At 37.8% G+C, this 15,063-nt stretch overlaps 1 protein-coding gene across 3 annotated transcripts in view; it reads right to left on the reverse strand.

Moving 5' to 3' along the window:
* PLEKHH2 (pleckstrin homology, MyTH4 and FERM domain containing H2) overlaps window positions 1-14,827 on the reverse strand; it is a 56,081-nt gene extending 41,254 nt beyond the window's left edge. For 2 of the 3 annotated variants that reach the window (XM_058835971.1, XM_058835969.1), the window contains exons 1-2: window positions 14,480-14,826; window positions 10,016-10,145 (exon numbers count right to left, since the gene is read on the reverse strand). In XM_058835971.1, coding sequence (XP_058691954.1) covers window positions 10,016-10,145; window positions 14,480-14,559 — 210 coding nt within the window. In that variant the 5' untranslated portion in view covers window positions 14,560-14,826. Of the gene's footprint in view, window positions 1-10,015; window positions 10,146-14,479 lie in introns of all 3 variants that reach the window. The other variant, XM_058835970.1, reaches the window with a different exon arrangement.
* Window positions 14,828-15,063: the final 236 nt, after the last annotated feature.

Consider the following 15,063-nt stretch of genomic DNA (forward strand, 5'->3'; position numbering starts at 1 on the left):
GGGTCACATGGAAGTTTCTTGGCTGTATTCAGAAATGTTGAAATTTTTGCGCAAGTAAAAAAATTTTCGTTTGAGTAAAACACATATTACATGAAACCAGCAAAGGATACAAACTCAAAAGTCATCACTCAGAAATTTAAAAAATATGCCTTTTGTATGCATACATATATATATATATATATATATATATATATACTTTAATTTCTATACATATATATAGAGATCATTATTAGTAGTGTGATTAGAGAGAAATTACAGCATTAAAATGATATCTTTCCTGTTACTTGAAATAGCTATTTAGTAATTTTAAAGAAAACATTTTATTTTAAAAATGAAAATTACTGTAATTAGTTTCTTTTTGAAATCAAACAAAAAATGTTTGTTATGTATAGGAACAAACTATTTTTTATCCAAATCAAAATTCAACATAATTTATCCCATTCATGTTTGAAATTTACATTATAATCAGTGCATCATACAGTGTCTCCTAGTTTTTAATATTATAAACAACATGGTTGTATCACATAGACTTTTTGGAAATCTTTTTGAAATACATATAGGAAAAAATACAACCAATTATGAACAAAAATAAAAGCATCACTTCTCTGTATGCCTTTCAAAACATGTTGATAATAGGTCAAAGTCTTTAAAAAGGAAAAATGAGTTAAAACTTAATAGTTTGTCTGTTGATGAAATGCAGAATTTCCAGTGATTTGAGAATTATATGTTTAGAAATGCAGAACTTCCAGTGATTTGAGAATGGTATGTTTAGAGTCTGTTGTTTTCCTTGTACTTCCATTTTTCCCATTTTTCAAATCTTCATCATCTGAAAAAAGCCCAAACCATCTGTGGCTGAAAAAGAATGTTCCACATAAAAAAAAAAAAAAAAAAGAAAGAAAAAAAAAGCAGTAAATCTGTCTAGTTTTAGATATAGTGAACTACTGGTCCTCATACCACATAGGACTTACCAAAACCGGAGACATGGGTATATGGTTGCTTCTATAAATAAAGAAATAGGAGAAGCAATTGAGGGATAAACACACCTACAACTGTCTTTCAAAGGTAGTAGATACAAACAGGTGATGAATACACACAAGCTGGCAACAAGAAGATACTAATTTTTTCACATTGACGAAAAAAGATTTTAGAACTGCCTTCTAATAGAAGCTACAAAGACAAAAGATCTGGGGGTTTCTGTGTGTGTGTGTGATACTTGCTAAGTTTATAAATTGTTTGGAGAATATGCCTGCCAGCTATTCCACAGCTCTACATCTGACCAAGATTTCCCCTTTGATTCTATATTCCTATGTTTAGCCCCAAATATTTAAACAAATCTCTGAATTTACAGAAGAAAAGTTAGTACCTCTTAAAAGCAAGGAAGCTGCTTCTCAATGGCTTTTATGACAACCAGTTTTCATGTTTTACAGTATGCTGTGCCAAATCATATGCTTTGCAGTAAAACTGTTCTAGAAGCATGACTTACTCTTTTTACAAAAAGCTCTGTCTTCTAATGGCTTAGCTTAGGAAAATCCAGTAACATTCCTCCTAATTCTGTAACTCATTTATTGAAAAGCTGACTAGGTATGTTCCACCCATATTTTCTAACATTATTCCTTCTGCCTTGACATTTCTCTCCTATGTATTATGTATTCTCTGTAAGGGAAGTGGTAGATCTTTATAAGCTACAACAAACTTTAATATATGACCTGACTAATCAAGCCATATAGACAGAACACCTAAAGAGATGAGATGTAAAATAAATATACTAACATTTTATAGGAAACATAAACAAGAAGATAATTTGTAAAGAAAGAATGAGTGCATTCATGTGTGCACATCCCTTCGGAAAGAAATATTTTATTCTTTTGATTTTTTTTATCCCAAATGGAATATAATTCTTAGAGAGACTTATCTGTAATAGAACACCTTTGCATTTAACTTATTAGTAGAAATGCATTTAATTATATAATCTTGGAAGTGATACTTCAGACCCACCTGTATTTATAAAATTAAATATGCCTTCAGTGAAAAATTGATAATTCGGCACAATAGCTGTTCCCTAGAATGAAACCTATAAAAATATTACTCAGTTTTTTAGTCCTCAAAATAAAGAATTGCTTTCTGAAAGTAATTTCTTTTTGTTACAGATCTCCCCAAAAGGGCTAATGCTAAACGCTACGTCTTATGGGGCTCAAATGTTCCTTAGGCTACTTACAGACCAAGCTTGTATTGCAGATGAAATTTTAAGGTCTGTTATTATTTGCTACATGAAAAAAAAGAAATCAGATAAAAAATTAGTCACCTGGCTCAAATTCAGAAAGCTACAGCCTTGTATTTCCCTCAGATCTCGGCTGAATGCTTGCCTAGGTTATAACTACTGCAACACAGCTTAGGCTCACAACCTGGCAGTTATGCAAGCAGGCACTTTCCAGCACTCGCCCATTGTTTGTCTTCTCCCATCTTCTTCATTTTTAATACCAATTAACAGGTAAAAGGCTACAATTTTTCTCAGGAACAAAGCACTGTCAACCATTCCTCCGCAAATCTGCCATCTAACTAATTCCTTTCTGTCTGTCACACAAACGTATGAAGTGTAAAAACAATTTGATTCTTTGACGTCAAAGTTACATCTATGTGTGCACACACACGTGCACACACCACAAACAGATGTATACCAACTTTTCCAGATGACAGCAGTTCTACAATTTGCATGTGCAGAATCACAAACCTCTTCACTTCTAACTACAGCAACTTCTGGCACTGCTCTCCTAGGTAGACAAAAGTCACTTCTTAAATGCAAGCCTCTCTTACTTCTCTTTTTTAGCAATTCAGCTCATTCCTCGTTATGAAGTGTGCTTAGAACAAAGCCTTTCCTTAGAACAAAATGAAACCTCCAAAAATTATCAGTCTCTATTATTAGTTTCCAAACTTAAAAAAACCAGGCTCAAAATTTCTATTGCTTTCCTTGATGAGACCAGTTTTCTACTAAGTTATTTTACTTCTTTCAACTTCCTTCCAATAGTTAAACATCATTTGAAGAATTATTTAGCACAAAAGGTTGTCTAGTGGTCATCAAATGAGTGGAAAGTACATATGAAAAAACAATTTTTCACATCCCAGTTGAGGTCATTGTAGTAAAAACCAATGATTTCTTTGGGAAACTATATAACTTAAAAATATAAAACAGAAAAGCCCAGAGGGGGAACTCCTCCAGAATTGGTAGTCTAGAACAGCTGCCAGGAAACATACAGATATAAAGAATGTAAATTCAGTGGTGGGATTTGAGGAGGCAGTGTAGTGAAGGACAATTGAGTAGCATGTAATGCTGGCTCACTAACTACTTTTCCCAGTGTCAGCCACAGAACTTTCCTAAGCCTCATGAAACACTAGGAAATTCCCTCTTTCTGGCAGTCATCTTTCCCAACTCAGATCTTGTCTTGATAGTTAAATTGCAAAGACACAATCAAACATAAATTAGGCAGATGGCCACTCTTAGCACAGACATTATCATAGCATTCAAAATCTTGAAAGGACTGAAGATACTGTTCAGTGAGAGGGAAGAAGGTAGCAAAGCACTCTGGCAGGCAAGGAAAAAGAAATCTCATACAGTGCTTAGCATGAAGAAGACAAACATATATCAAGAACTGGTTGTTCATCTGCTTTGTTTTGTGCTGATCCCTGTACTGCAATTGTGGAAATTCTGCTACCTGTGTCTCACTGAACTGTGGCTTCTGATTAGGGCCACAACGTGAGTGTCCACCTGAAACAGGACATGCCACAGCCTGAGAAGCGATGGCTTGAGAAAAAAAGGTGCCAATCATGGCCCACATTTTAAAAAAAGAAAACTTGACTGAAACTGAATTTATTCATGACATTGAAGTGTGTCAGACACTTTGGAAACCCATGTTCAAGGAGCAAGAGATTCCAGAAATATATATAAGGCAGCATGCTACACTTTAAAGATGAGACACCAGGTATTTAAAACAAGAAAGTACACTCCCAGGGAATGAAAATTAAATGAGCAAAGAGTTTTCATCATCAAAAATGGAGAAAAAAAAATTTGTTGCTCCTGTAAGTGAAATGCTAAACAAGTATTAGTTGGCTAAGGACCCACTATCAGTTTCCACAGCTTCCACCAACTTCCCCATCTCAGGAGGACTAGAACAGAAGGGAATACCACCAGAGAGGAGATATTAATTCTCTGGTCTCACAGCAAAGGTTGTGCTCCTCATGCCATTACCCAGCCATGCCTCTACAAGAACAAGAACAACTAATTTATTGCTTCCTGAGTTCTCTTTTTGTTTTGTTTTTTTTTTTCATTTTCAGCCTCCTTAGAAAGAATATAGTTTTAAGATGTACAAGAAGAACAAAACCAAAAAAAGCTCCTACATTTTAAAGAGGCATAGCATAAACTTAATAATTGACAAAGGATAAAAATGAAACTATAAGAAACATGTGTAGGCATAAAAAAGGTGTAAACAAACTTATTACTCTATTCATATAAACTTTTATTCTCTTTAATTCTCCTTACTTTCTCTTATTTGTACCTTTCTAATTGCAACTGAATTATTCTCCACGATGACAAGATTTTTAAGGACAACTACATACTGAAAAATAACCTTCATCTGAATAATTTTTGTTCAATTATATTCTACTCCCCTTTACCCTTCATAATCCTTTGGTTGCATATGGAAGTACTCATTGTGCTTTCTTACAATTTTTGTATTGGCAATGACTGCGTAAGTCCATGTGTTTCTGACTTCTCCTTCAAAAACATTAAACAGAAATTACCACGCCAGTGGTAACAAAGTGGACTGCATCTGCTTCATGTTCAAATGTCAAATGACATACCATAAATAGGACTGTGAAAGGAATAAAAATACAGTGGAATATGGATTTAGCTGTTGGTTTGTAAGACACAGTCCAAAATGTGCTATGCTTTGGAATATACTGAAAATAATATTTAGCCTAAAAATTGATTATCATTCAATTTTCATAATGTGTTCAGAAAGTGCAAATAGTATTACACTTGTGATGTAAACACCCGTTGCCAGCTGAGCATGTATACAGGGAATATCCAAGTGGAAGGTTGGATAACAGTGAAAGATCTGAAAAGAATTCTCTCTCATAATCTTTTATATTTGTTGAAAACCACTTAGAGCACAACATAATGACCCTCAACCCTGCAGGAAACAAACCTGGAGACATTTATAGGAAGGTTGAGTATACTGGACAGCCCATTACGCAGCATTTGGGTTAGTGCCACATTCAGTCCTTACGGAGTCTGGTGAAATTCAGTGGGTGCTGCCCAAGTGGGAATTCAACACAGCTATGTAGTTCTCCTACTAAAATGATTTTTTAGTGGTAGGAAGAACATCAACTTCATAGCTTATGCTGCATGCATATTCAAGGTGAAAAATGCACTTACTGTGAAAAGAAGGAAGGTCACCAACTTCTCCTGTGACTTGAAATGCTAGCTGGAAGCTAAACTTGCAGAAGAAACATGTAATCTTTTACACAACAAAGGGTTTTTTTTTTAAACTCTTCACATATATAGGACTCAAGCTGCATTAAAATACAGGCTTCTGCTTAAAGTTCAGTTTCACAGCCATCCTAAATTTGGCATACTAGGATACTTTCTAATATCATTCCTTAAATTCCTGTAAAGACCTCTCCCACTTACAGCAGCAGCTTCTGTTTAAAACTCCAAAAGGTCTTTCTTTGCACATTAGATTTATAAATATAGACTCTTTTCTTCACAAAATGAAAAAAAATATTAAAAACAAATAAACAACAGGACATAGATTAAGTTTTCTGAAAACACTGTATATTCCCTTGCTTCTCTCCCTTCTCCTCAAGTTCAGTAAAAAATTTAAGCTCTGGTAGCTGTACTGCTGCAACACATTTACAATGCAAATTTCTCAAACTCCTCAACTGAGTTTCAAGGATGACTACTTCCTAAACTTACAGAACACATACAGTATATAGTTTACAGTTTATACAGTAAATAGTTTGTTTTTCTGAATCACAACACATCTGTTAGAATAATATACTGAAGACTTTTCATGTTAACTCTTCATTTATTTGCAGGGGCATTATTAAATAAAATAACTTTGCAAAGGTATTTGATTTCCAGTGTATAAGAAAAGTACTTCAATTAATCCAGCCTGAATACATTTATGGGCTCACACAGATCATACACAAATATTGGAAATGGCTAGTTTCAAGACACCCCTTATTTAAATCTGACTCTAGACTAAGTTATACAACAAGTATAAGGGGAAGAACCCAATGGCAGTTTCTGGCAAGTCATTCACACGGGGATAGTAGGATGTAAACTCCTTTCCTGTCTTGAATACTGTATTGAAGAGATACCATCTTGAAGAGATACCTCTCAAACACAGGCAAAAGAGAAAGGTTGGAGAATTACCACCAATCCGTTTCTCCTATCTTCCTGTTTTTGTCACAGTATCATTCTTACTCTGTTTTCTACAACAATTACATAGTATAATACCCACAGGGTTTCACATCTGTCACACCACAGTGCTGTGATTTTGTTGCTGTTTTGAAGTGGAACAGTGTCTGCTGCTATTGTTCAATATTTCAGTACACATTTCATAGCATAGAGATGATTGTAAACAAAACCACAAATAAAGGCCTGTGCTAATCAAAGTAAGAGTGAGAATTATTTCTGAGCTTTTTCAATGTGTTTTGTTCTGTAACAAGTAACAAATCCCAAAAGTACTTATGAAGCCTGATAATCAGCTTCATTATGCTTTTGTCATTAGTATCAGGATGACCATCAACTACTGGCCAATTGGGTCTTCTTTACTCACTTTACTATTTCCCAAATATATTTTTGAGCAAGAATTCCATGCAGTTCAATTTCCAACTAGTGTGGCTGTATCTTTCCTTTAACCAATACTGAAAACTGTCTGTATAATTTCAAAAATTAAAACGTGTAAAAATAACTACTGGGTTATTGGCAAATGAAACCAACTCAGAAATACATCCAACGACTTTATTGCCCATTTTGAAAATGGTTGCTTTTAAATTGTACCAAATTGCTAGATTTGCAGATGAATAGGATAAATTTTTAATAAGCTGTGACCAAACTTTGAAACATGTCCCAGCTGAATTCCAGTTTCTGAGTGAAAGATCCATATTAAAAAGTCAAAGTGGCACAGTGAGGAGAAGGATCATTTTTCATGAAGTATGCTAATGCTCTGCTCTGGAGAGTATTATGTCGAATTATCCGAGCTGAATACTTGTTGGACCTGTGGTCTTCAACAGAAAATGTTTCTCACATGTAATCCTGTAATCACTTGGTTTTTTCTAAAATTTCTGAGAAAGGTAAGGCAAACTAAAATAAGAGGGCAGTAACCACAAGCTCTGAAGCATTTTTATCTATTTCAGAGTCATATTTCTCACAGATGAGAGAGTAATTTGCCTTTTAATCCCTTATTTTGAGCACAGGGCTGAAGACTCGTGGTTTTATCCATGTTATTCTGTTTGCTTGGGTTTTTTTATGTCGATATTTGGAATTTTGTGATTATACATACATTGCTATGAATTTAAAAGGGTATTTCTATCAGTTAAGAGCCTGTAAATGCAAACTGTAAATGAACAAAGTGAAAAGTCAAGTAGTAAGCATTTGAATATCTAAAATATTTTTTAAAACTTATATAGTTTTGTGAAGTGCTGTTCATGAATATTAACTTTTTGCCAAAACTTCGCTCAGCAGTGGTCGTATAAAACTTGGTAGTAATGGCTGCTAGAAGGTTGCCAGGAAAGTCATGTCCAGTGTTTAGCCACTGACCATCCCGAAATGCAGTGATCCAGATGGGGTGAAGAGACAGAATAGATATCCCTGATCTAACAGATCAGACTGTTTAAGCATCCAGTGATCTGCTGAGTGTTACAGCAGCTGGGATTGTACTCTTGGATAGATGTTGTCTCCCAAGACTGATGATAATAACTTGCCCATCTCTGAGCCTTGCTAAGAATTGTTTGGAGTACTAACTGTAAAAATACAATTTCAGTGGAATTCAGTATTACTGAAAACGTTTTTTATTAGAAGTTATTCTTTACTGCTGTAAGTTTACATGCATACTTAATGAACAGAAGTCTAATACAGAAAATACTAAATTTTTCTACTCCACTTTTTCCATCTCAAATTGAGGTTTGGTGCCTCCACAGAACAAATAAAACAGATAAAATGAACAGTAATAAATTGCCAAATTTTATTCAGTCAAGAACTGGATGACATAGTTAAATCAACTATTGATCTGTAAGTCTGATGTCTGTAGTAATCAAATTAGTAGAAAATGTAACAGCAAAATTTGGGTGCATGTGGATAAGTATTATAGGTAACGAAAGAGTTACAGTGGTCCTTAAAAAGAGAGGTGTTTCCTTACAAAGCTAATGAAGTTTTGAGGGATCACCATGGCTGAAGATAGGGAGGGTCTGGTTATTATAATCATTTGAATTGTGCAAAGTGTTTCAAGGAAATAAAAAGCCATTGGGTAAGAGGGAATGTCCCTCCATGAATTACAAAAAGGGCTCAATAAAAATAGTACATTATTGGTTACCACCTACAGTGACCAGCAGCTGTCAGGGGAGATCTGCAGAGATCTCTTGAGGGCTCATTGCTGCTCAAGGAAGACATTTGGTAATGGACACTGAGCAGTGAAGTGACAAAGTTTTTGGTGGTATTTTGTTACTCTGGATATGAGAAGCTCTCTGACAAGCAAGATTTACATGTAGGTCCTTAAAAGATGTAGTGGACAGTCAATAAAATAATAAATGACACATAACATAGGGATCTAAAGGGCTTTGAGTAAGATACTGGAATTAAGACAGGTATCTTCATGGAAACATACTCAATTGTTAACTTCAGCTGTCAAAGAAGACAATGTTAAGTATTACTAGGAAAGGACTGGAACACATCTGATACTTTGTACATCATCCAGAGCTCTTTGTAAATACAAATATATCTATTTCTTCCTGCTTTAATACTATTTAGCTATTGTCCCACCAAAACATAGTAAAGTGGGAATAATTCACAGAGGACTAAACGTGGAGATCAAAGGTATTTATGGCTTCAAAGGGAGGATAAATCCACAAAAGAGAACCATTAACTTGCATGTAAAAAATAAAAGTATTTTTGCTTACATACTATCAGGTTATCTGAATATTATCTTTCTTTAGGGGGAGCAACTGATGGAAAATTTAGCTCATAGAAGAGCTACTAAAATAAAACATTTTAATTAGAAGTTCACTGAAGTGAGTCTTAATGATGACATAGTTCCAATAAATCTCTAAGATCTTTTGTCTCTCGTACTCTTTTAATTGCCTTGTTCTGTCAAAATATTACCAGGTAAACAAAATAGTGGAGGTTTTATATTTCAGATATGGGCTCAATTACAATTGACTGTTGGGATATACATATTTGAATATGCCAAGTGAAATGTTTCTCTATTGAAAAATAGAGTAAATCTTTAAACAATATTTTTCAAATTAAATTATACAATACTTTTCAACTTTCTGGATCCAGAGACTCAGATGATGAGCCATGGTTGGAGATGTCTTTTTATGAGAAAATGAAATCTGGTAAATTATATGATTCATTAAAGAATACTAGGGAAAGTAATACTTCTGTATTTCCTCCATGATGATTTCTGTGTCTTAAATCACATCTCAAATACTTAATAGATGTGTTAAATATTAACTTCAATGTTCTAAAAGTGATTATCGGATACATACGTTTTTCTACAGAAGAGTTGCCAGTGTGCTCTTACTTGAAAATGAACATTTCTTACTGGCAATTCTGATGTGTAAAATTCTTTCACAGCATTAAAATATACATGGTTTCCATATATTTTGTTGTAAAAGGCTATTTTTCGCCTTCTGAAAAAATCTCAGTACTTGTAATCTCAAACCATGTCTTGTGATCGACCCCCATAATAAAATAAAATAATTTATACGTCATTAAAATTCATGCAATGTGACCTACCTTTTCTGCTAACAGTTCTCTGATCTTGCTTGCCTGGAGACGAAATTTCATTAACTGTGACTCCAAAGTTAAACATCTTTCCTTCCAGTTTACAGTACCTTCTGGCTCTGAAAGTTCAGACATATTTATGCTGGAAAAAGAAAGGGAAAAAATCCCTATGACAAATTCAGTCTGTATTTAATGTCTGACTTTATTTTCATGTGCATACTGTTTTATATAAATCTCAAGAATGCCCCCAAATTTTATAAAAGTACAGTTTCAAAAAACGTGTTATTTTTCTGAGGCCCTTATTATAACTATCAAATTCTGAAATCTGTGTTAATAATATTTAGGTTTATTGTATTTTAATTTCTTTGATTATCCTGTGGCTGCAGTTATTTTTCCTTGATAAGCAGAGACACATCTCACATTTTAATCTCTAGTTACTGGAAATATCCTTTCTTGCTCAGGAGAGTCTTACTGGGAACTGAGATTTGCTACGCAAATGCCTTGCATAGGTGTAACTGCCTGGGACTTAGCAGCATACTTGGTTTTATGCAAGTTTAATGTTTTGCATATCACTTTCTTAAAAGTCTTTTAAAATTCTGCTTAATCAAATTGCCTTTAAAATTCAATATCCTCAAAGAGATGGAAGTTTCTGATTCCAAATATAAAGATGGGTGAGCAAATTGTCTCTAATGGACCCCCCACATGAAAAACAATCTTTCTGCATTAGCTGTTGCAGATTTCAGGAAATCCTGGTTCAGACAAGTTTCAGTCTCAAATCTGCTTTCTTATCCATATTTAACTGCTCGTGCCTTCTGGAAACTAGCCTCATTGCCCTTCTGGACAAGCATTTCTGGAAAAATTATTCAGGATGAGTGCTGGCTCATCATGTTTTCTGTCTGAGAAGCCAAGAAAATCATCTGTGTGTAAGCAGAAGGACTGGGCTCTGTTGTATTCCAAGTATTTGTAGACAGTTTAATAGAGTAAGTGGATGGCTGAATGTAACCATTCAGTCCAAGTTCCCTGGCTAAGTAAAGGCCTGGCCTTTGCAGGGTTCTGGACAGTTAGGTTTGGCTTTGGAAATAAAGCCTGAGTAGCTCCTAAGTTATCCAATTTATCTCAAAAATAATAAACATATGAAAAACACCATTCAGTGGAAGGCTGCTGGAAGATCACAACAAAGAAAAAAAACTACAAGCCATAAGGTTATATTGCATGTTTGTCACCTGAACAGTGGGACACTGATAAGGAAAGGCAAGTAGCCACTGTTTTCAGTGTGATGCAGGAGGCTGATACAGGAAGATTATGGCTAATACAGATCTCCACACTGCAAGTCCTGACACAGTTGGCACAGATGAAAAAGTGACACCATGGGCAGACCCCTTTCCCATGACTATTGCAGGCCTCCAGAAGCCAGTGCTCCAGCTTGAAGCACTTCCCTTCCTTCCTGCATCAGAAAAGGCAGCCCCACTTGAAACCCCTCAGCTGGAGACAAAAGACCTATGAGTTTATCTTCTCCGTTGTTTTTGACAACAGGAAGAAAAAAGGAAAAGCACCACAAGACAGATCAAAGTCATTCAAAGACATACCAAAGTCAGATTCCAAAAAGCCCTTCACTTTTCTTTGCTACAGTAATGTTTTCTATTTATGTTCTAAATTCCATGTCTCATGTGACTCTCAAGTTCATTTTAACTAAACAGGTGAAAAAGTCTGGCTCAAAACCTTCTTTTCTTTCTCATTCCCTAAATTCCTTGTTATGTTCATTCCATACCTTAACTTAGAATGAAAACTAGGAAAGAAAAACTGAGGTTTGTAACTTTTCACCACAATCACTTGTCTGAAAATAACTGCTTCATTTTTCCTTCTTTCTTCCTTTGGTCCTGCAGGCTGGGATTCAAGCTGCTAAGCCAGAGGTTACAACTATCCTTTTTCAGGAATTTCCCACTCAGGAATCCCCATGGAATCACTAGGACTTAAGTACATTATTAAAATAGTTTTCTAAGCTGATCCTACAACACCCACATTCTAAACACAAGTATTTCAACTGCAGTTCTCCTAGGTGACCAAGACACTTCTGGTGTCTTTTGCCATTTTCCTTTCAAGCTTAGAAGTAAATTCCCTGGACTGTCAGGGAATAAAGCTGCTCACTGTTGTCCTGTCCCTAATCCATGCTCATCTCTGCTTGTCCAGAATCCCCCAGTTCAAGGGGGGGAAGGTGACACTGCCAAGCAGCTGCTTCTCCTATTTTGGAGGGAAGAAGTAGTTTCTTCTAGGCTGCAGATTTATCTGGATTCTGCTCTCCCAAGTAACGAGGAGTGGCAACATATTATTAGACTACTTAGGATATTTTAGGTTTTTCCTTTTTAACTAATTGCAGGTACATAAGACAGAAATGGATGAGGCAAACATCTGGTTAACAGTGGGATATTTTAGTGTTTTTGGCAGTGAAAACACAAATGGGTGAAGTTATGAAAGAGTTTTTGCTTTTTGTTAGGGCGCAGTATCACAGGGTGGAGGTAAAAATGTTTGCCTTTCAACAGACAAAACATTTGAGTAGATGGATTTCTGCAAGTGAACAGTATGTCCAGCCAAGTAGTTTCTCAATGTCCAAACTCATTAATATTCTATTGCATAAACATTATGGATAAAAAGATTGAAAATTACTCTTTTTATTGTGGGTTGTTTGCTAGAGATTGTAATAATTTACTTTGTGTTTTCCAACAAGCCAGTGGGCTCTGGAAATATTTACAGGCACATTATACACTGTTTACAATTGCAGAGTGAATGATCTTACTTAGAATCAATGACTTCCTGTTTCTTGTCTGATTCCCCATGGGAGGATAAAAATGAGTTCATCTTCTCTTGGCTTAATAGAGTACTCTGAATCAGCACTCAAACCTACACAGAGTCCGCCCCTTCTTCCTGCTCCAGTTCCCACCGCAAAGCCCTCCATTTCCCCTGAGTCTTAAAAAGTAAAATCTTTTGAAAAGTAAACTAAAAGAGTGCACATTAAAGCCTTAAGTTCTAATTATATCATCAAAAATTAATTGAGACAAGTTTGACAAGTCTGGAAAGATTAAATTTGTCTTGTTCATATTTTAAGTTTATAAACCTCTTTCTAGGCTTCAAGAAGTCAGAATGTCACATTCTCCCCGAAGGGATTGATATAATTTCCTTTTCTTTGCCGTCTGCTTGGAAATTATCAAAATACATTTCAGTGGGGAGGGAACAATGCTCTACCTTTTTGAAGAGTGCTAAAAAAGTTTTACATATTTCTTATCACACTGTCAGTGTTTTCCTCTGTTTTTAACAAGATGCAGTACCTTAACTAAATGCTTCATGTTCTGTCCCTACGTTCTGGATGTCCTTTCTCTTCTGGAGAAAGTTTGGAAAGGTCTTTTCAACAGGCATGGATCTGTGCAGTACAATAGTGGATTCCCTTCACCATCCTAAAATGTTTACTGGCCTAAATGCATTTGGACCATACCTCCTGAATTTCAAGTCCCTTTCTTCCATCTTTTCACCCAAACTCAGAACTTATAAATATTTTTGGTGCCGTAAGGATTGGACTGGAGAAGGGAAATGATGAGACACAAAGTGGATCTGTGTAGGAATCAAGGAAGTCATTCTCAAGTTTGTTTCTGGCCAAGGCCCTTACTCACCTCCAAACACTGGTAACTTTATTTTCCACTTGACTCATTTTGCAGAATTCTATGCTCAAACAAACTGTTGCCTGCGCTATTTAAAACTTCCTTCAAAATCTGATTTATGAGTGCTTTTTCTGCTCCCTCCTAGGTATTGATGAGGTGATTCCCGTGAAGTGACATTCAGTCAGTGTTTGCCCACTCCAGCCCCGGGCGCAGGCCCCCACAACCCCCCGATTTCAGGGGCCAGGCTGCCCCCTCCCAGCTCATTGCTGCCTGCTCGGCTTCCCAGTGTCAAATACGTGCAGCAAACAAGATTAAAGCACGCAAGATAATTTTATGTCCTTTTCCTAAGGACAGCAATTTTTAAGTCGCACTGTGACACCACACTACGTACCAATTTAATGTCCTTAAATTCTGAAAGCTAGCCGTGTAGGTATCTCAAAAGTATCGTAATTTTGCACGTTTGTTTGGGAGCTGTGTTCTTCTCGCTCTATTGTGTTTGGGAGGACGGCAGGGATGCGGCAGCGGCAATGCCAACGAGACGAGAGGAGCCTGGACCTCACGGGACCTCACGGGACCTCAGGCACGCCAGTCCCCAGCCGCGGGGACATGGCCTGAGGACAGCCCGGGGTCTGGCCGTGACCCGACACCCCGCGGTGATCTGACACAGCATCACCCTCCGCCACCCGCCGCCCGCCGGTGTCACCCGCGGGGCACCGCGCCGGCCGTCCCGCCGCCGGGAGCGACACCCCGCCGGGAAGGGCCGGGGGCCGACCCCGGCGCGGCCCCGCTCGCGAAGGGAGGGAAGGGGGCAAGGAAAGGGAGGTCAGACCTGGCCGGCCGTGGCTCGCCGCGCCGGGCGCCGTCCGGGCTGTGGGCGCTGCCCGCGCCCCTCGGCGCCCGCCCCACCATCCCCGCGGCGAGCGGCGCGGCCGCCTGAGCGACGGCCCAGGCGGCCACTGAGCAGCGGGGCCGCCCCCGGCGGGGCGCCCGGGCGGGGCTTGCGCGGCTCTGCGGCCCCGGCAGCGGGCGGGAGGAGCGGCCCGGAGCCGGGGGCCCTGCCCGGGATGGCCCTGCCGGCGGGATGCGCTCCCGGGGCCGCCGCCTTCCTCGCCTGCTCTGGCCCCGACGGCGTCCCGGGGTGAGGGGGGCCGGGCCCGGACGGAGGGCGATGGAATCCGGCTGGAGGGCTTCGAGGGCAAGGCTGGCGGAGGGGTCCCAGGAAGAGACGGCCTGCTCATACCCCTTTCCCATCGCTGTTTTTAAAATTCCTTTGTGAATTAGGAATTTTTCCTCTGAGTTTCGGACACGATGTTAGGAAGAAACATTCTCTTGCTCTGCAGTTCCTCGACTCCGGCATTGGAGCTGACTGTAATTTAAATTACACGTCTTGTAAAAGGTCATTTGTGAAATACA

This window comes from Poecile atricapillus, chromosome 3 (assembly GCF_030490865.1).
Source record: "Poecile atricapillus isolate bPoeAtr1 chromosome 3, bPoeAtr1.hap1, whole genome shotgun sequence".
In the NCBI taxonomy this organism is placed as follows: Eukaryota; Metazoa; Chordata; class Aves; order Passeriformes; family Paridae; genus Poecile; species Poecile atricapillus.